This window comes from Paramisgurnus dabryanus, chromosome 21 (assembly GCF_030506205.2).
Source record: "Paramisgurnus dabryanus chromosome 21, PD_genome_1.1, whole genome shotgun sequence".
NCBI lineage: Eukaryota > Metazoa > Chordata > Actinopteri > Cypriniformes > Cobitidae > Paramisgurnus > Paramisgurnus dabryanus.
The window spans coordinates 31,475,947-31,498,390 of NC_133357.1; the positions used below are offsets into that span (position 1 = coordinate 31,475,947).

At 36.2% G+C, this 22,444-nt stretch overlaps 1 protein-coding gene across 1 annotated transcript; it reads right to left on the minus strand.

Moving 5' to 3' along the window:
- Nucleotides 1–633: 633 nt before the first annotated feature.
- Nucleotides 634–22,079, minus strand: dhx35 (DEAH-box helicase 35). The gene is made up of 21 exons (XM_065286574.2): nt 22,011–22,079; nt 21,465–21,592; nt 20,361–20,453; nt 20,119–20,196; nt 19,931–20,035; nt 18,829–18,890; nt 16,953–17,022; nt 16,809–16,868; nt 16,047–16,159; nt 15,076–15,172; nt 14,539–14,697; nt 11,152–11,362; nt 10,130–10,254; nt 10,000–10,054; nt 9,731–9,921; nt 9,478–9,555; nt 9,125–9,254; nt 4,977–5,058; nt 4,718–4,789; nt 4,493–4,604; nt 634–2,858 (listed from the first exon to the last, which is right to left on the minus strand). Exons 1-21 carry the CDS (start codon nt 22,048–22,050, stop codon nt 2,820–2,822), a joined length of 2,100 nt encoding a protein of 699 aa, XP_065142646.1. The 5' UTR covers nt 22,051–22,079; the 3' UTR covers nt 634–2,819.
- Between the last annotated feature and the right edge of the window lie 365 nt (nt 22,080–22,444).

The window sequence follows — 22,444 nt, forward strand, 5'->3', positions numbered from 1 at the left end:
ATTGATGTCAAAAGTCTTTGAAGACCTCACAGGGTCTGTGTGAGTTTTTACAAAATTATCAGATATAGACAGTGAAATTTTAGTGAAATGTTATGAAGGATTTTAAATCTGTGTGGTGGTGTCATGTTTACTGAATGTTCCTAACATGCAATGTTATTGTGTCTGACAGAGAAGGAATTTACTTCAATACTGCAGATGTTGTAATTTTTTTATTCTTTTATATGTGGATTCAGAATGTCTAATATACAGGAAATTTTAAGTTTTCAGCAATCAAACCACTAAAACTAGGCTCTCTTTTCTAAATTTTTTAACATATATGGAGCTTTGTTGCTTTTGCATTTATTTGACAAATCAAATTACTTTTTTAACTATCTGTATTCTGATTTTACAAGAATTTAAATAAAAAATAATGGTATCGTTTTTGAGTTTGAAAATTATTTTAAGAATAATTTTTAGGAATATTTTAAGAATAAATTATTTTCGACAACAGCTCAGAGCCTACAGAAAGTGTGAATAAAAATATTGCGATCAAATGTCTCAATCATGTCTGAAATTTCACAAATGTATTTTTTATTTGAGTCCTGACAATAAGCATACAAAAGCACAAATGGCAAATGATTTTGAGTACAAGTTTGTCTTAATATGATTAATAAGGAGCAATTATACAATGCATGCCAATAGTGACACCTTCTGGTAAAGTTCAGATACCCTTGATGCTTTACAAATTGTAAATATTTGTGGTATTTTAAACAACTAAAATATAGTAATAACTAAGCATAATGTAAAAACCAGTATTCATTTTGAGGAATTTGCCGTTTTTATCTGATATTTCTATTACCTTGTGCATTTCAATTATTTTATTTAATTAACGGTGTAATTATGTGTAGTTATTATGTGATTATTATTTCCATTATATTATTTGTTTAACTGTGTGAATGTTGCTTAAATAAACTAGTTGATTGCCACTATAACAACTATCCAGAATTGGAGCATGTGGTGGTCATGGAAGGTTATATTACATTATAAAAAATCTTTAATAAGAAATTTGGCAACTTTGGAAATTTGGAAACTTTCCATGTTTTTGCAGTTATGGTGTCTACAGAAATGACATTTTAAAATTATAACTAAGGTAGTGACAAGCTCCATCCTTATTTAAATGAATCAATTCAAATCTTTATAAGGCTGCACAAACATGCTACACTAAACATTTTACTCTGACCGCAATTAAAACAAATTATACATAACAACACAATTAAAAAATTAAAAGGAATTTAAAAGTTATCCCCATATGAAACACTGCAAATTATTTTCATATGAACTTTATTTCCTCATATACAGTAAAGACCTTTGGATTGGAATATTGGGATAATGTAAAAATGGGGTAAGACTACATTTTGCACAAATAACATGTTTTACATTTAAATACGTTATTTTCCACATATGTGAAACTTTTGAGATTTTCAATCTTTAAAGACTTCATTGAACATGCAAGAATCTAATTTCTAATCTATCTTCTTCCATCATTACATCTTTAAACAAACTTAACATATAGTACTTAAAGCTACTGAACTGAATAAACACACATATATATATATATATACACATCCATGTATACTGTTATGAAGAAATTTGGCAAAGTTTGGTAAACAAGAACCCCTGAAAGTAGATTTTATATTTTAAACAGATTTCATCTACTTTTCTTTCTAACTCTGTTTTTGTGAGAATAATAAAGTTAGGGGACCAACATATCACAGTATAATTTGCCTCATTCAAGTTAAAAAAGACATAATATTAATGTGACAGAGACTCGGCTGATTCCTCAGCCCTCCAGTCAAATGCCAGACCCAGAGGTGCACTCTCAGAAAAACGGTACAAAAGTTGTCCCTTTTAAAAAAGTCCTAATATGTACCATTTTGGTACAGATATGTACCTTTGAGGAACCAGTATGCACCTTTAAGGTACCAATATTCATCTTTTGGGTACATTTTGAAAAAAAAAAATACCGCCCCAGTGACTTCCATTTCAGTGACTTTTTTACCTTCTTGTACCTTTTTTCTGAGAGTGTGGGACACCATGCACCATTTTGTGATTTTTTTGCATTAAATAAACTCCTCCCTGAGGCATATGTCATTCACTGTGCTATTTACTCTCACCATATGTAAAGAACTATAGTCTCATGGCTAATCTTTCCTTAGGAAATGACTAAATAAAGCTTTACACTGAATGAAAAAAACTTCAAGATATTACACAGTGACTAAAGGTGTGTAACAAGGCTCATTTTTAAGGACCAATATAAAAATGGCACTTTTTCGTCACATGCTTATACTGTAACTACGGTTAATTGCACATTCCATATACACTAGAAAATGCTCTGTGGTTTATAATATTTGGCACATAATGGTAAAAAGGCCACTACGTTTCAGCTACACAGTATTTCTCCGATGAAGGTTGGAAATAGTTAATAAAAAACAGCTTATTGTTATAACATTGGCTATTAATTTGGTTATTATAATTAGGGTAAGGTTTTGTCCATCCACATCCATTTATCCATCAAAATATAATTTTATTACCTTGAATTTTCACTCTCAAAGAGTAAAGATTCAAGTCACTTCGATAGCTCTCTACCTTCACAAAAAGCTATTAAATAGTAATAACAACAAAGATGACAATGACTTTATAATATGCATTTGTACATACAAAAGTAACACAGTGTTCCTCTTATATTACAACCGAATTTTTGCCCAAAGTGTTCGAGTTCTGCACTGTTTCTCATTCAGGAAGAGCCTCATCTGACCCCTGAAGACACAGACGTAGTCAGATCAGAAGACTTTGGCCCGTTTGCTGTTTAGAGACCCATGCTAAAAAAAAAAGCGGAAAAGAGGCATGAAAAGTGGCATTTACTTGCTGTTTTTAGTTTTTTTTTTTTTTTAGTTCAACAGAACAAAACTATTTAACTAGAGCAAACTAAATCTGGAACTTCAATGTTATGTTCTGGGTTCAAGAGTTAAGCACTAACAGTGTAGACTTTAGTTACAGTACAAGCTTATAATAAAAGTAATCAAGGGTTATAACATAAAATATTTAGAAAAAGTCTGTTTATTTTTTGAGTTGTACAGTTGTCCAAAATTTTCCTATATTAGTCTTGGCAGGGCTTTAAAAGTAACACAGTTCCTATACAACAGACCCTGAGGGGGACATGCCCTGCTAAAAATCAGAAACAGCCTAATTACCCCCCCCCCATTTTATTTTTATACACGCGTATAGCCGTGACGGCAAAGCTGTAAAACGTGAAGACCTTAAAACTGGATATTATTGGGTTTCTTTCCTTTCTTTGTGCATGAAAAATATGGCTATGGTGTGTGGGTTTTTCAGGAACAATATCAGCTGGGGGGTTGTGGTTATCTAAAGGCGGTCTCACACTGTAGTACAGAAGACATCACATGCATCAGCTCCAAGTCTACTTCTAAGATTTTACTGTCATTCAATGATCATTTAACAACAGGTAATATTATGTTAACAAATACGCTCTATATGCTGTAGGTAAATATGTTATTGCTTCATATATATGTTATTTAATATGTGGAACAATCATGTTTTTTGCGGTATTCATTAATGCAATGTTTTCCCATTCATCTTAAAGCCTAGAGTGAAGTCTGTTTGTATATTAACATTGATTTGAGCCGAATATAATGTCATTCAATATTAAATGATGTTGGTGTTGCTCTGTGGGACTACCGGATTTTAAAGAGTAACTAAACCCCTGGTCAGAGCCTGACTCCACCCACTGGCAATATTTGAAAAATGCAAGAAAAGTGGGCAGATCCCAACGAAGACAGAGGGGACGAACTAAGCTCGTATTAAGTGTGTGGTGAGATCGTAACAAGGGCGTGGTGAGCTTGAACCTGCCTACGTCACGAGTCATTTTTTGGACCCAACATCCAATGGGAAAATTCAACTGCAGTAGCCACCGTTCAACCTGAAGAGGGCAGCAATCAGACGTTTTTACACCATATATTGTAGTATTGAACCACTTTATATCCAAATGTCAAAAAAATTACTAAAATCAATGAACAGCACTAATAAAGCATCATTCTTACAGATCATTAACTAAAAAAAGTTGGTTTAGGGTTTAGTTACTCTTTAAGCAGAACTCTGAGTCACAGCGGAGCGCCACAGACAGACGGTGAATGACGGCGTTTGTGTGTGACCTGTCTATTTGTTGTGGTAATGTCAATGTATGGGTAACACTGTGCTGAATGAAACGAGTCTACCACATGTGTATCACAGTCACCTCTCTCTCTCTCTCCCCTCTTCCTCTTTCTCTCATTTTTAAAATTTAGTTTAATAAATGTTCTGACTGAACAATAAAAAAGCATTGAGCTGCAGCATATAAACTTCTGCTTTCAGTACAGTCGACAGAGAATAGACCTGACTCTAGATCGACCCAAAATAATTTTTAACACAGGCCCAGGGTCAGTTTGGTGCATCTTACCTTGGCCTGCTTGTAAAAGTGAGGGGCTAGCTCCACCAGCCAGGAGGACTCAACCGCGGTCACGTCACGCATGTAGTACTTGCTGGTCTGAACCACCTCGTTGAAGACGACCCTGAGATACAGACACACATCACAAGAGAAAATATTCAAGTTAATACTGAATGGCAGAGATAAACACCGTTTTCTCATATGATACACACAGACACAATTTGAAGATGTTTGTACCATTTGGGAGGCTTTTCTCCATAAAGCACAGAGTCAGGATGAATGTGCAGTTCTCTGTCATCTCGTAGAGTCCTGTGCGTGACAAACACAATCAAAAAACACTGTTTGTATGTACAAAATTAACAGAAAAATACTCATAAATGCAAAGAACAATTTGGAGAATGACTTTAAGAATTGGATGACTACAAGTGATGAAGATAAATGATAGAGAAATGAGATGGTCTAAAGCTCACGTGAAAGGATGTTTGGGTGAACTGACCTGTAAGAGCCGGAGTGATGCATGCGTGCTGCATTGGCAAAAAATCCTGACACGATACATCTGAGTATCACATCCGGATCACCTTATAAGGGGACAGTAAATGTGATCATCTATAAACTAATGACAGTATCAGAAATTACTCGTAACTGCAGATATATGACAAAACAACCGTTACGACAATAAATTAAACAGACAATATGGTCTGACGAAACAACAAACCAATACTTTACTGGTGGGGCTCTAGTTTGGAGGGGGGGATTTTTGATAACTTCTCAGATGGGTTTAAAATAACATAACCTTACAATTTTCATCATTTTTACAATGCAATGTAAAATTGATATTAAACATAATAAGAGCATTCGTCCATAAAAAGGATCTGAAATGATCATGTGCTGAGTGCCGCGTCACATAGACGACAGAGTCAAGTGAGATCTCCTTAACTCCGCAATAAGTTTTATTTAATCTGAAATATCAAATGGTTTGTGCTCTCTATCATTAAAAACGGTCACAGCCAACAGCATGCGCAGGTATTGTGTAGTTCTTGTTACTGACTGCTCACAAACACGAGCGGGATATGTGTGCTTGTCAATGGCGGGCATTAAAGTCAAAATAAAATTGAAATAAAAACAAAAACCTCATAATCTTTAATCAAAAACACAAACCTCCTCCCCTCCTGGAAACGATTTTCCTATACTTCCGGTCATATGGTATGGCAGGTGGGCGGGGTCCGCGAAAATATCTCAGCCATAAGCAAATAGCAACATGACCCAACTCCAAACGATCCAAACAGTTCTCAATGGACGAATTCAAGTCCAGCCCTACCTTATTTCATTTCAGAAGCCATTTCACTCAGATACACGTCACTAGGGCTGTGACGGTTAGGATTTTTTTCTCACCGCGGTGAAGCATCAAAAAATCACGCGGTTATGCGGTTAACGGCACAACAGTAACCCCCCAAAGCCCAAGCGACCCCAAACCAGACCCCCCCCGCACCCCCCAGCAAAGCATCGGGGAACAGTATTCTTATTTATTATTAAAAACATGAAATAATATGGATTTCCATAGCTTTTTATATACATGTTTTGAACGTAATAGGAATTATATAATTTTTTGTCATTGTTTATAACCCATTTTGTACAATACATATCATAAAATAGCAACCAGAAAAAAACTAGACAGAACATGTCGAGCTTAACATTGTTTCTTGTAAGCAAAACCTTGATTCCAATTTCTTTAGACATTTTTAGAGTGTTTTTCGGGTAACACTTCGTGCATATAACGCATTCCTCCAAACGCAACTGGTTAAACGTTAAATAATTTATTGCACAATCAAAATGGGTTACAACCAATGACGAAAACTGTTCCATAATTCATATAAAACTCAAAAGATATCGAAAATAAATACTATTTCATGTTACTATAGTTAATATGTTTCATTACAATTTTTCAAAGCAGATACGAAACGAAATAGCCTATTGCATCATCCCGTAAATAACTGCCCAAAACTTATAGATACTCCAATCAATGCTTTAAATTTCTGCTGCCCATTTACATAATCAAGAACGTAATAAGAGTTTTTTTATCCCGAGCTGGAGAAATAAGTTTAAACCATTAGTGAGTCACGCTGTCAGTATGTTAGCGCTCACCTGCCTGACTGCTGTGCTGTCCCTTTGGTACTTCGCTCATCTCGCAAAAGTCTTGGAGATTTCCAACTGTCGTTGCTGGGCTGAAGTTTTATGCTTTACTAAAGGTATGTTTGGTGCTCCCAAGTCCGACAAACGCCACATGATAGTTAATCATCACAAGATGTGATTTTAGATAGTGGCATTTCCTCGCTACGATAGTCAGACATATAGGCAGGGTCGCCTTAACCTAATGTGAGGCCCCGGGGCTAAGAGGTTTTGTAGGCCCCCCCTAGGATTTATAGTCTAATTTTTTTTTTTTTTTTTAAGTGTAATATCTAGGTAATCTACATCACAAAATGCATTAGTTTCTTTCGAGACATACAACTGTGAGTTTTCCCTCTTTGAGACAGAAAACACCATAATATTGTTATTAACATATCACTGAGCCCACTTGAGCATAAACACAAGACACTTTATTTAACAACCACACACAGCAACATGTGGTGATAATAAAACCAAAATGTGTGAAAGTATATATGTTTATAAGCTTTATATTTATATAGTTTTTGGAATATACAAATTTGCAGAAAATTGCCACTCATACTTAAATGCTCACCACAGTTTTAAAAATATAATAAGTTAAAGTTAGTTTTAAAGTAAAAATGCATTAATGATAACAAAAGATAAGTCTTTATAGACAGAATCTTGTTAAATGCATTAATGATAACAAAAGATAAGTCTTTATAGACAGAATCTTGTTTTTTAATCAGTTATTTATTTTGTAGGCTATTGAAGATATAGTATGCATTGTATTTAGTATTTATGCATACATAAGCATGTAAAACGACCAAGTATGAATATGCACAAGACAGACAGGGAACATACCTGTATTTAAGATCTTTAGATAATGAGATTATAATGGTGCTATCAGGGGATGATCATTTGAGATGGTCTTGTCGCTCTTTACTTTCTTAGACTTGCACCTTTACCGTTGCGTCTCTTTCTCGTCTTTCTAAACCAACAGATGTATGTACTGTGAGCTAACGTCGCGTCAAACTACATCGCTCTAGCTGCGCACGCGTCACTGATATAAACGCGAGTAAACTTAAACTTTATAACAACTAACAGCATTATGTGCGGGAACTCCTTTCTTAATTTAGCGGCACAGTTTCTTGTGCACTTTTGGAGAGACTTCTGCATGCCAGAGACTCAGACAGCTGCACGAGCACAGAGAGAGCGAACGAGCGAGCGCGCGCACGAAAGAGAGAGAGACCTGCACCTCACTAGTGCTTATTATGAAATTTCAGAAATTACTCTTTTATTTGTTGGTGGATTATTTCCTGTTTCTCTGTCATACTCAGTCTAACGTGCATGAATGTCAAGTTGACAACGCGCACTTAATTTCATTACGCGGAATAAAAAATATGTTACGTCTGACATTTTATTTCACGGACCAATCGGACCAATCAGCAGCCATGTAACGTTCAATTAGAGTGATTGACAGAAAACCTGACAAGTTACAAAACAATATGACCTTTTCAGCTCATCATGAACGCAAACTTGGGAGGCCCTTGAACTTGGGAGGCCCCTGGGCTTCAGCCCAGGTAAGCCCGTGCATTAAGGCGGCCTTGCATATAGGTCTACAGCCGACCGCGCTAGCCTTCATAACTATAGTTGGCATGTTTGCCCATTATAGTTTTAAATAATTATGCTATTCTTGTCATCACCAACGCGCATTTCATTCTGCCCGGACACCTTCTTGCACCTGAATAATGTAATGCGCGTGGCTGTGAGATGCACTTGAGATTTAGTTATTCGCGCAGTGAGTGAGTTGGTACGGTTCCATGGCATGCAATTAATATCAGAGCACCTGGGCATGACGCGCTTTAAGTAATGGCTTCATGTTTAAGAAGATTGCGCCCGTGACAGTAGGCTATTTGTGTGTATTTAGTTGAACATTTTCTGTAGACACCAAGTACTGAAACTAAGTGATTAAATAACAATAATCAGACAGGCGCATAATAATAAACCCCTATATATGTTTAATCACTCCCCTTTGCGCGGAAAGCTGTTTTTTTCTCTAGAAGCCCTGAACACAGGATGGGAGACAGTAAATTATGATTAACAATGACTTTTGTGTATAGTTCATATCATACAGAATATGACTTCTGTTACTTTCACCAGCAAAATAAATAAATAATGAAAATATAAAAAAGTGCGGTGATGACGATGATGACCTCAGCACCGCGGTTGTCATCTCATTACTGCGGTGATGCGGTGACGCGGTTATCGTCACAGCCCTACACGTCACCACAGTGAAAACAAGAAAATGGCTACTTCCATTTCATGGCGACTTTAAATCTGAGTTTTCAGCGGAAACCTGCAGGCGCAAATTCTGTTTGGGCCCGATTATAACTCATAATTGGAAGTAATTGTTCCCCCTCTCTGGACTCTGCCCTCCCCCTTGATAATACAAAACAGTTTAACCAATATTTCATACAGAACAAAGAAATGACAACTGACCTTCACTGGATGTTCGAGGCACCTTAAACTTATTGAGCAGGTGTCGCAGCTGTTCTCGCACTATCACGGCACGCATGAGACCTTTGTAGTTCAGGAAATGATCCTGACACCACTGGGAACTCTTTTGATGCTGCAAGACAGACAAACATGAACAAATTTCATTAGGTTTGTCAAGTATATCAGGCTTTATCTTACAATAAATTCAACTTTTGGTGACGATCCAAAATGCTTTAAACGAGCAGATCGGTTTATACTTAATATGCCAGTTTTATTGGCAACCAGGCAAAAAAATTATAAGTATGACTGCTAAGGAAATTATTTATTTAAAATAGATAACATTTGAATGCCATTACCTTAATGAAGGCCTCATAAACATTCAGCATGGTAAGATGATCACCCTCGGCCACAGCAAACTTTCTGTGTTCACGTGCCTAACATTACAAAAATTAAAACAAAGACAGAAATACTGTGTCAAGCAACCACAGAGACCACATCTTTTTGGTATGTAAAGCAAAACTAAGTAGAAATAATGGTCTGCTTGGTACAAATAATGTAATCTGGTTTATAAACGGTTAAATAGCAAAGTTGAAATGTGAAACTGCGTACAGCTGATTTTTTCTGACTGTGTGGCACCGTGAAAATGTTTTGAATTTGCATCATGGCCCCTATAGTGACGATCTCTTTTGAGCAGCCGAAGTTTCCCGATTCCAGTAGCATCTTGGCAAACATGGGGCTGAGGGGAAACTCAGCCATGCGTATGCCCATTGGGTCAGTGAGACGCCCATACTGATCCAGACCTGTGAGGTCAAGAGCTTAACATCATCAACTTAAAATGATAAAATTGTGAAGAAAACAGAGGCGTCCTTTTACAGTACCTCCAAGAGCGTAGAGCAGCTCCAGAGCTTGAACCATGGACTGGGCCGGCGGAGGCTTAGAAACATAATAGTGAAACACAGATAGACAGCTGACAGACTTTTATATCACACACAACAGACAAAAACTCACAGACAAAAAGCTGAATCGCAGAACGTTGTCAATGCCGAGAGCTTTTAGCTGCAGGATGACTGGAGCCAGGTTAGAGCGTTGCATCTCTGGCACTGTAGACGCGGGCAACTTCTCAAAATCCTCCTCTAAAATAGCCAACCAGACACAAAGGATAAAAGGAAAAGAGTGAAAAGGCAAGATTAGGAAGTTTGCCACTATGATCTATAATACAGTACAGAACAATATAGCATAATACAGTAGTTTTTTTATAGGGGTGTATCATTACATGGATATGGATCAATACATTGATTATATTTCTAGCGATACGACGCATCAATGCCACACTTAAAATATCAATATGATGCTCACTCCACGTCCTCAGTCCTTGAAGTAACGCTCATCTACGCATTTCCACCAAAGCGCACATTTTTGTTTATTTTGGTCTGCTAGTGTCAGCAAGTGAATGCGAAAGCGGAAGAGACTGCAGATGATATTGTCCATGCAAAATTTCAGTATAAATTTCAGTATATTAAAGTATATTTTTGTTAGTTTGTTGTTGTAAATGTTCCAATTGGGACAGAGATTGTGCCACTTCAAAGAGTTTAAATAAACGTTCATGTTACATATTTTGGCTGCATAGGTAAATTATTACAATATCGATAAATTAATCAAATCGAAGAAGCGGTTGATCGCATCGCTGGTGGAGAAAATCGATCTTGTATCACATCGTAATGAGCTGTCCGATTTACACCCCTAGTAATTTAGCAAAATAAAGTAAAGCAGAACAAAACTAAAATGTCTCTTCCAATTAAACTCTTGAATTTGAGTTCAAGCAGCAAAATACAACTAGTACTTAAGTTAATTTATGTATATTTCATTACATGTGTGAGTGTAGTTTTGTAAATTATAGTAGGGTATAGTGTTGTACAGTCTTTTCATCTAGTTTTAGCATTTATCTATTTTAATCTGTCAATCTTATAATAATAATATTGTAGTTTTTAAAAATTGCATCAAAATTGCATATTTATATGATAAAAGAGTACCTGTGTAGAGACGGAAACACTTCCCTGCACGGTTGCGTCCGGCTCTTCCTGCTCTCTGACAGGCGGAGGCTTTAGAGATGGGGGTTACAATCAGTGACTCAATGGCCGTTCGAGGATTATACGCTCTCAGCTTCACAAATGCACAGTCAATCACAAATACAATGCCGTTAATGGTAATGGACGTCTCAGCTATATTTGTTGCAACCACCACCTGAAAGAAAATAACAGAACGTTACATTTGATAAAAAAAAAACATGGGTTTATTTCTGTGGGTTTATTAATATGTTTAATATTATTCAGGGTTTAACGCTATATACAGGCGCTGGTCATATAATTAGAATATCATCAAAAAGTTGATTTATTTCCCTAATTCATTCATTACACACATAGTGATATATTTCAAATGTTTATTTCAAATGTTTATTTTAATTTTGATTATTATAACTGATAACTAAGGAAAATCCCAAATTCAGTATCTCAGAAATTTAGAATTAAGACCAATAAAAAGAAAGGATTTTTAGAAATCTTGGCTAACTGAAAAGTATGAGCATGTACAGCACTCAATACTTAGTTAGGGCTCCTTTTGCCTGAATTACTGCAGCAATGCGGCATGGCATGGAGAGTCAATCAGTCTGTGGCACTGCTCAGGTGTTATGAGAGCCCAGGTTGCTCTGATAGTATTTTTCTATGATTTTCTATGGGGTTAAGGTCAGGCGAGTTTGCTGGGCAATTAAGAACAGGGATCCCATGGTCCTTAAACCAGGTACTGGTAGCTTTGGCACTGTGGGCAAGTGCCAAGTCCTGTTGGAAAATGAAATCTGCATCTCCATAAAGTTGGTCAGCAGCAGGAAGCATGAAGTGCTCTAAAACTTCCTGATATATAGCTGCGTTGACCTTGGACCTCACAGTGACCAACACCAGCAGATGACATGACACCCCAAACCATCACTGACTGTCTGAGGTACTGAACACAATGTTTTACGTCTTTTCTGACTTCTGGCGCGAACACACAGTGTACAGAGCTATCTTTAGGCTTTCATTGATAAAACTAAAGCGGCTGCTTTTTGCGTCTTTCATTAGTTTCCTTTTGCGTGCATGTGAAAGTTGCATAAGCTTATTTCATCAATTGCGCTGAAACATCAAATAAAGCTCGAACATATTTATGTACAAAACAGTGTGCAGCATGTTTACTTACAACACAAGCAGCGGACTCTGACATAATATTAGTATGCGTCCATTTAAACACAGCAGTACTCCCGCTCGCGTTTAAATGACAGCAGAGAGACTCGCCCACAGTCTCCACAGACCACCCCTCAAATTAATCAGGACAGAAGCGGTCAAAAGTGGACAAAAGAGACAGATTTAAATGCCAGGTGTAAACAGAATGTGTCTCTCGTTCACTTGTGATCTCATCGACGAAAACACATCTTAAAGAGGCCCTTCCACATAAAACCGTTTTTTCTTGTATTTTTTGATATGTGTTAGGTCCCACATAATACGTCTAGTTCAGTGAGTTTTCGTAACAAGTTACAGCAAGTTTGACTAAATGTCAACCACACCGTATTCGGGCCATTGTTTTTCATTGAGAGAATCATAACAGTTGCTACATGTTTGGATGTTCAAAAGAACGGTGTATTTGAAGAGAGACTGCGATTAAAAAGCAATGCTCCTCCATCAATATTGGATCCGGACAGAATGGCGCAGCTTATGTGAGTAAAACACTTAAGTACTATGTGTCACAGTGGCGGCCGGTGACTTCTCTTCCGAGGGACGCAAAGTCATGCTGCACACACGTTGAAAGGGTTTATGATAAAAGACACATGCGTGTGTTTGTGCGCACGCTGCTACACGCGTGTCGAAAGGGTCAGAGGTGGAAAAAGTAATAAAATATTTTACTCAAGTAAAAGTAAAGTTACTGGTCTAAAAATCTACTTAAGTAAAAGTAAAATCAAGTAAGTCATTTTAACTTTACTCAGAGTAAAAGTTACTTTTTTAACAGCGGGGAGAGGTGGATGATTCTAGTATAGTTCAAAAACGACAAGGGAATATAAATCTCAAACTAGTTGTTTTTGAACATCTTTACAATTAAAGTGCAATAGCAAAAAGTTAATAGCTTTTTTAAACTAAGAAACATTCATGGAATTGTTTAATGATTTTTACATGTGAGTTATGCACTTTTGAAGGTGGTCAGCAGCTGGTAAATACAATCACTATAGTAAGGTATAGTAATTGATGTATTGCTGGTAACATACATTATTTTATTAAACTATATATACTTTAAATGAGCATATAATGAGATGAGTGCCATGGCTATATACTTTTGACACGTTTATTGTCTTCTAGCTTCCATGACCTGGGTACCTGATGTCAGACCTTTATTCTTCTCTCTCTCTCTCTCTCTCTCTCTCTCTCAATGTCTAATGACCTGCGCATTCTCGAGGACGTTCTGAAGTTGTGTTTGACTTGACGCGAAGTTGCTCGACCTCGGAAGATAATGCGCATGGTATTAAAAACGTGTCGTGCAAATGAGCGGTAAAAACCCGGTCTGCAATTTCGAGAGCATGAATCCTACCTTTCATAGGAATGAAACACTCGCTTCACGTCAGTGGAAAGTGGTCGCTTAAATATGACAAGGGGTTTCTTTCACAAAATTTGAACTGAGGCGGGTCTGCATTGCGCGCCTGTCTCATCCGTCTCCATGGTTCGTTTTGCGCGTTCCCCCGCCCATCAATCATCCGTTGCGCGTCCATTTCACCTTGCTTTTTTAAATATTTTTTTACTCAGTAACGGATATGATTTAAAATGTAGCGAAGTACAATACTTTAAACAAAACATACTTAAGTAAAAGTACAGATTTTAAAAACTATTCAAAAAAGTAAAAGTACAAAAAAAAACTACTCAATTACAGTAATGTGAGTAAATGTAATTCGTTACTTTCCACCTCTGGAAAGGGTTTATGTAAAAGACACGTGTGTGTGTGTGTGTGTGTGTGTGTGTGTGTGTGTGTGTGTGTGTGTGTGTGTGTGTGTTTACAATAAAAGACACCCGTGTGTGTGTGTGTGTGTGTGTGTGTGTGTGTGTGCGTGCGTGCGTGCGTGCGTGCGTGCGTGCGTGCGTGTGTTTACAATAAAAGACACCCGTGTGTGTGTCGAAAGGGTTTATGATAAAATGTGTGCCCATCAAAACGGATAATTTCTCTAACAAGCTTCAAAACCAGGATACAAAATGGCCTATTAATTATTGCTTTTGATGTTTTTGGATGTAAAAACCATGCAAACGTCATGAGTAGACCTCAGAAAACAGTATAAAAGAATAAAAACGACAAAGGAAGGGAACCTTTAATACCAAATGTAAACAGCCTCCTATATTACAGTGTGAGCACTTTACCTTTCTGACAGTAGGGGGCAGCCTCTCAAACACTCTCATCTGTTCTTTATAAGGCAGCCCAGCGTACATAGGCAGCACACATAGATGCTTCTTCATACCGTAGCGGGACAGAGTTCGGGCCTGTTCCTGGAGCATGGACACCACCTTCTCCACCTCTTCCTGAACATACAACCAATCAAATGGTTAACATTTTAATTTACAGCTACATTAGCAAAAGCAAATAATAATAAACAAACCACTTTATACTTTATAATTTAGAGTTCAGTACTTTTTCAACATAATTTTCTCATGATGGGTGATAAGATTAAAAAATTAAGAGTCGATAAAACACTAGAAGTGCTCAAGGATGTCTCTCACAGACTGTTACCTAAAAGACTGGGAATACTTTTTTTGTGATCAGTCAAATATCAGCTTAATATACGGTTAAAGACAGATGCTTTCAGTAGCAGAGATAAAATATAAGCAAGGACTGACTAATACTAATGTGTCTACAAAACTATTTTATATGTCAGTCTGTTGTAACAGTATAGTACATACCTGTCCTGTGAGAAATGCTAACACATCACCATCATCCTCTGTCTCATGAATTTTTAGCACAGTTTCAACAGTAGCCTTCACATAGTCCGGGACAGGACTGGAGAGAAAACATTAGATATTTTTTAATATAACAGATTGTATTAGTCTTAAAAAAGATCATCGCATACATTGATGATGATGGCTTGATTGTGAGTAAATCATGGGGTTAACTATTCCTTTAATAAAAAAAACTAAATGCTTTATTGTTTTTAAGTGTATTTGGACAAAAGCGTCTGCTAAATAAATGAACGTAAATATGACATATATGATGTTGAACACATAGATAATTACATAGAGTATTGGTTAAAAGCTAAACGTCGACTGACATTTCTTATGATCTTAAAAGGCAATAACTGTGATTAACAATAACTTTAATTTCTTTCATTACCAATGCTATCTATGGCAGAATAGACAGGAACTTCTTCAATACTGTTTAAAAAAGCATCGCAGGGTGATGGTCAGGATTCTGTTTTGTAAAAAATGCCAAGTGAACATTTCAGCTAATTCTACAAAGGGTGACTGAAGATACTGAAGTATAACAGATTTGAATGATTAAGTATTTTTAGTTACAACATAGTTCACAACATAGTTTATAGGAACATAGGAAATTAATGTGAGTCTTATGTGACACACTCTATGCATTCTATAGGCAAATATACAAATTCCCCTTAACATTTTAAAACTAAATGAAAGAACTAGTTCAAATGATTAAATATAGGCAAACTGAGGATGAATGTCAAAAGAAGCACAATTACTAAACTTTCAAAACAACAAACACCCCATATCATTTCTGACCCACATATAAAATATGTATCACATAACAACCATGGTGTAAAACCATTTCACAATATTAGATTATGCAACATATTTTTAGCCAGATAGTTTATTTCTGTATAAAACAAGGGGTTTCTAAGTACAAAGTTTACACACACCTGACAGTGTAAAAAATATCCACAGGAAAAGTTCGGCCCTCAACAGTCAAAATGGCACATGTGTCTTTGCTTGGGTCTCCAGACTCATTTAGGTTGAAGAAATCTTGAAATTTCTGTCAGAAACTTAACTGTATTAGTTGTGGATAATATAAGCAATTCCAACACACACACACAGACCACACAAATAAAACCTTGCTCACACTGTCAGCGTTCTGCCGTGTTCTGGATTATCTGCACTGTTTGTATGGTAATGAAGTCAGAATTTTTGTTTTTGTCCGTTCACACATTCTAAATGTGATTGGATTCCATTTGAATATGCACCAAAATCGGATTTGGACTGACAGTGTGAACACGGTCTAAAAGTGTAGTGATAAAAGGGTGAATCAACCAGACCAATTCATCTGCTGATGTACGCCAATTGACTTTTTTGGCAAATGAAGCTTTGTGCAATTATTTAAAATGCATCTGATCACTCTGCACAATAATCTAGAAACATTGTGAATGAACACCGCAACAGTTTAAATGGGTAGTTACATTAGGAATCAAATTTGCCTTGATCTTGTTAATAAATTGTGAAAGCGACAAACAACATAAAGCCATGCAGTGATTTTACCATGTTTACTTTGCTTCACGTGATAAAATGGTAAGATCACCGTGACAAATAGAGTGAAATAAAAACTTAATCTGAAAGCTTCTCAGAGAAAAGGTTATTGAACATTTTCATCTTTTATTCTCTCTCAGAGACTCACGGTCCAGACTTACCTTGGCATCCAGGGTGGCCGAGGCTACAATCAATCGCAGATCTCTACGCTTCTTCTGAATCTGTAGCATAAACACGAGAGAAATCGATGAGGGAAAAATACACTACAATGCTCATATGTGAAAATACAAGAAATGAACTCTAACCTTCTTAAGAAGCCCAATGGCAATGTCAGTGTAAAGCGTTCTCTCATGAGCCTCATCCAACATTAACACACTGCATAAAACAACACCAATATCTGAATATGCCATAATATTAGTTACAGGTGGTAATGATGATTCAGGTTATAGCTATAGGTGGAGAGGTACTGGTGCAGCCTAAGCATTAATTATGATTACACCACAGGGATGATAAGTTACTGGGTTACCTTATTACATTTTCTAGATTAATACAAGCACTCGGGACTGATATACAGCACTTAAAAATGGAAAACGTTAGATTTACATGATATATCCCCTTTAAAATAACCAGCAGAGCAATGTCTTAGCAATTTCTGTGGTAACCGTGTTAAAAGCAGAATAATTCACTCCGATCCTTATTTGAAAATAATGCACACACCTGGCATTATGTGTAACAGCACTCCACTCTGTATTTTGCCACATTGCCACCTTGGGTGTGCACTACTGTCAAAAAATTCAACAGCCTGGCTGCCTGTCATCAATTATTCCTTACATAATAGCTGGAACTTTTCAGATTAAAGTTTCTGAGGGACAGTGGAACAAAATAAACCTACTTAACAATGATTAATAATATAAAATTATAATGATATAAGAATGTGATTACTTTCATAAGCTTAAAGGGATAGTTCGGCCAAAAATGATATTAAACCCATGATTTACTCACCCCCAACCCGTCCGAGATGCACATGTCCATCATTTGGCAGACAAACACATTTTCAGTTATTTGAGAAAATGTCTTGGATCTTTTAATCAAGTCCAAAAAATGTGAATCCGTCCTTCACAAAATAAATTCAAACAGCTCCCCGGTGATAAACAAAGGCCTTCTGGGGGTAATCCGTGCGGTGCTGTAGTAGAAATATCCATATTTAACAAGTTTTAACGTTTAGTCTTAGTCGCGTCGGCATTCAGGATGAAAGAGTACGCAGTTTATAAAGTTTTAAATATGGATATTTCTACAACAAAATGGCGTGGATTACTGTCAGAACGCCTTTGTTTATCATCCTGGAGCCGTTTTAATTTATGTTGTGAAGGATAGATCCACATTTTTTGGACTTGAAGGAGTGGACCCTGTAACTTTACATTTGCATCTCGGATGTTTTGGGGCTGAGTGAAACGTAGGTTTAATATCATTTTTGGCCGAACTATCCCTTTAAAGGGTCGTGAACTGAGAATTCTCCTTGATCTTTTGACAGGTTGTTACAAAATAAAATATCCTGCAAGTATTAAAACTCAACACTTCCTTGTTATTTCAAAAACAGCTTTTATTTAAATCAAGGTTTTGAAAAGTGTGTGACTGTGACATCGTAATAATGCGAAAGACTTATCTACACCTTTTGAAATAATTACAATGTGCAAATGCACAGATGGGGGCATTTACATATACAACACTGTTACCCAATAATAGCAGTGACGGTTACTTTCACATCTTCCATGCAGCACATCCACAAAAACACAGTGTTTTAAAAAACCTAGCACTACAACTACTAACTTACTTATTATGCAGTCCTCTTAAAAAACGTGATGGAATATGCGTTATATTTATGCAATTTTATGCAATGAAATTTTTCGTTTTTCTGGATGGACTTATTATGATGTTTTAAATGTAAAAACCTTTCTAACGCTATTTGTGGACTACAGAGAACAGTACACAATAATAAAATAAGCCAGTTCATGACCTCTTAAAGTATTTGGCATAAATGGACACCAGGCTTTGTGTTTACACAGTTATGGCCCTTTAAAAATCCCATAAAATTTTCAGGGAGCAAATATTGCTAATTCATTAATATTAGGATAATAGAAATCAATAAATTAAAGATTGTAGATCATCACTGCTATGTTTTACCTGTATTTCTTCAACAGAGGGTCAGACATCATCTCCCGAACTAACATCCCATCTGTCAGAAACTGACATACAGATGACAATTAAGATACAAACTCTGATTTAAAGCTTAGGGTAAATAATCATTTCAAGCTGTGTACAGGATAATACCTGCTGTACTAATTCATTAATATGAGGACTGATGGTAAGCTTTAATATACACTACCGGTCAATGGTTTAAGAACACTCACTCGTTCTTTATTTATATTTTTTCTACATTACAGAATAAAAATAAACCCATCCAAACTATGTCATAACACAAATGTAACTGTGGGAATTATGTTGGTGACTAAAAGCATCCAAAATAAATCAAAACTGTTTTTATCATCTGAAATGCAGTCACTCTTTGCCTAGACTAGAAATTGCTAAACCGTACTAGTGTCATTTTATCATGATGCTTCCTGAAGTTTCACCTTAGGATGAATTTTCCTGAAGGCGTTTACATTTACTCCAGGCTCTTATTGGCTGCTTTTCCTTAAATTTTCAGTCTAAGTCATCTATTTAAAAAATAATCTTTTAAAAATAAACATTTCTTCTAAAATAAAGTTAATCTGCCTGGCACATATATATTTTTGTCTACAAAAGTAATTTCAAGCATTTAACCATACACCTTTACATTAAATGATTTTTAACATCATAGTAAACATTACCCTTTCAAAAACTTTTGACTGGTGGCGTACTTTAATGGTAATGAGTCCCAAGATATTCTTCTAAATTTCACTTTATATTTCACATACAAGTCAAACAGACCTGAAGTGGCATGATGGTAAGTAAAGAAAGACTTTTGAGAAATGTTGATCTTTCATTTTACTTTTTATTTGAATCAAAATATTCCTTCAAATGCACAATGTGCAGATTTTTAAATGACTTAAATTAGCTTACAAAAATAAATGGCTTACTAAGTCTTTCATACAAAAATACACGTTGGCACCTCAAACAACCCTACAAGTTTCAACAGCAATTCGCAGTTTCTCTCAGATCTCCCGAACGAAGATTTACTAAAAGTTACCAATAAATGAAATAAATGTGCAATAATCTGTGATAATAAAAAATCAATAATGCCTACTTTTATACGTGTAGCATGAGGGTCAGAGCAGTCATCAAATCTGATGGTGTAGCCCACTTCATGCCCAAGAAACGCCCCTCTCTCCTCTGCTACACGACCAGCCACCTGTACATATGCAGACATTTACACACATGCAGCAACCATGTTCATGCTCATCAAAGATTTTAGGGAGGAATAAAAATACATACAGACGTTGCTGCCACACGTCGAGGTTGAGTAACACCAATTACTTTCCCTTCTGCGGCCCATCCTGCCTCCAACAAATACTATCAAAAAAAAACCTGCATTAAATGACTGATGGATAATCTCTATGAACTTTTACAAGAATTTATCAATGACAAACTGTTTGTTTTGTAATCATTTCTCAAGGTTGCCATTGGATGATTCCGGAACACTCTAGTCTCTGATTGGCTGAGGACTTTGGACAGACCTGTGGAATCTGTGTGCTTTTTCCAGATCCAGTTTCTCCAACAATCACCACAGTCTGGAAGCTTTCCACCAGATAGAGGATATTGTTTCTGTGCTGGATACAAAAACAGCATTCATAAATGCAGAATAATTTACTCTTAATGTAAAATAAACCATGCTGAAGTGTGCCAGATTGTGTTACATTAAACAACAAAAACATTTGTCAAATTCAATTACTGGGGGTCACAAATTTCCTAATTTTCTCATTCCACTTTTCTGTATACCCTGGCAAATTTGGTATGGTAGCACTACTTCCCTTAGCTTTCTGCATGACATTATTTTCGGTGGGGTGAAAGTAGATCTATGTCTTGTTAAGGAAAGTTTATCTTGTTTGCAATTTAAACAACCCCCAAAACACAAACAACCCCCAAAACACAATCAGTTTACAGATGGTTTACAAGTTGCGGGAACCATTTCCCAAATCTAAGATGTATTACAACAACTACATTAACTCTTTATGAGTTAAAACAGGATGTTCTGTAATGCTGTTGTGAAACAAATAATTGTGAAAAGCGCAATCAAAATAAAAATTACAAACTCAACTAAGCAATAAAACTTATTTTATATGTTTTTTGACTTGTATAACAATTTTGGTCTGCAAGAGTAATGCCAAGTTCCATGCAATATCTTGTCATATCATGTTATGTTATTCCATTAAAAGGCACAATATATAAGATTTAGTAGTCATATGGAAAAATATCCCATGCTCTTGTAAAACTTTGATGCAATTTGTCATTCAATCTGCGCAGCACGTGAAACGTGACGTATGTCGAATTTAATTGCAAAAAAGAGGCAGGTAAACACTTTAATCGCATCTATTTCGATCTATGAGCTTGAGTCATGACATTAGGAGTTTTCTCTACAGTGACCAGTTACACACCTACTGTATGAGAGTTCTTTTTTTTTTTAAATAAAAATAGACAAACTCACTAGGTTTAAATCTGTATTAGTGCCCTGCCCTATAATGCCATACACAGCACAGTATAACATCAGATTTTCTAAAGTATCCTAGTCAATATTTCTCTTTGATATTTATCTGTATTTTGCACAATTTTGCAGGTGGTACCTTAAAAACTGGCAGTCTCTGCCTCTGTTTCTCTATGGAGAGAGCAGTGTGTGGGTTAAAAACGATGGGAGAGCCAGTGGTCTCCGTGGACAGATCCCTCTCCTCACACACACCAGGAGCCTCAGAGCCTGTGAAAACCACACATCAACCATTTATCCACGGACATTTACATCAGTACTTCTCAAAACAATGTTATAAGCATTAACTTCATTGAAAGTCGTGAGATTCAGCGGGTTTTTGGTCAATTCTGCACCGGTTGAGAGAGAACAATGGTCCTAAAGCAGATCGTGTACTTCTAGTCAATGAAAGTGTATTACTCGTGTTTTTGTGTGTTAACATACTGTAATATGATGCATAAGGCACGTGATTTTCATGTTATGCTCGTGCCTGCTGCAGTAGCGAACAGTAATAATCAATATGTTATCTGCACGATAAACGACACCAGTGCTAGACCATGCATTTAGTGTACATTAGTAAAATACTAAAACAGATATACAAACAGATTATAACAAAGCGTGTTTAGGTTGGATGTGGTGTGAATTTTACCGGGTTTCCAGAATTTCATGGTGGAGTGGGGCGCAGCCATGATGCACTACGTCATTGACTCCAGTGACGTAATCAAGGGGTCAAACTCTCACGAGCGCAGGAGGGCGACAAAGACGAATTACTTCGATCACTGCGAGCGCAAATAAAGGCATCACTCTATGTAAAATAATTTATAAAACTAAAATACTAATTTAGTAATAAATAAATAAAGTAGGTAATGTCTTCTATGGTTCAACAATATAAAATAAGAACCCAGCTAGGCCACTCAATTGAAGCTCTGCTATTCAAATATATTTTTAAATATACAATAATGGCAAAAAATATATATGTACTGAAATATATTTTGAAAAATGTTTACAAAAATGTATTTTTTAACCAATATATATTAAGCATTTTTTATATTTTAAAATATATTATTAAAATATTTTTATCTT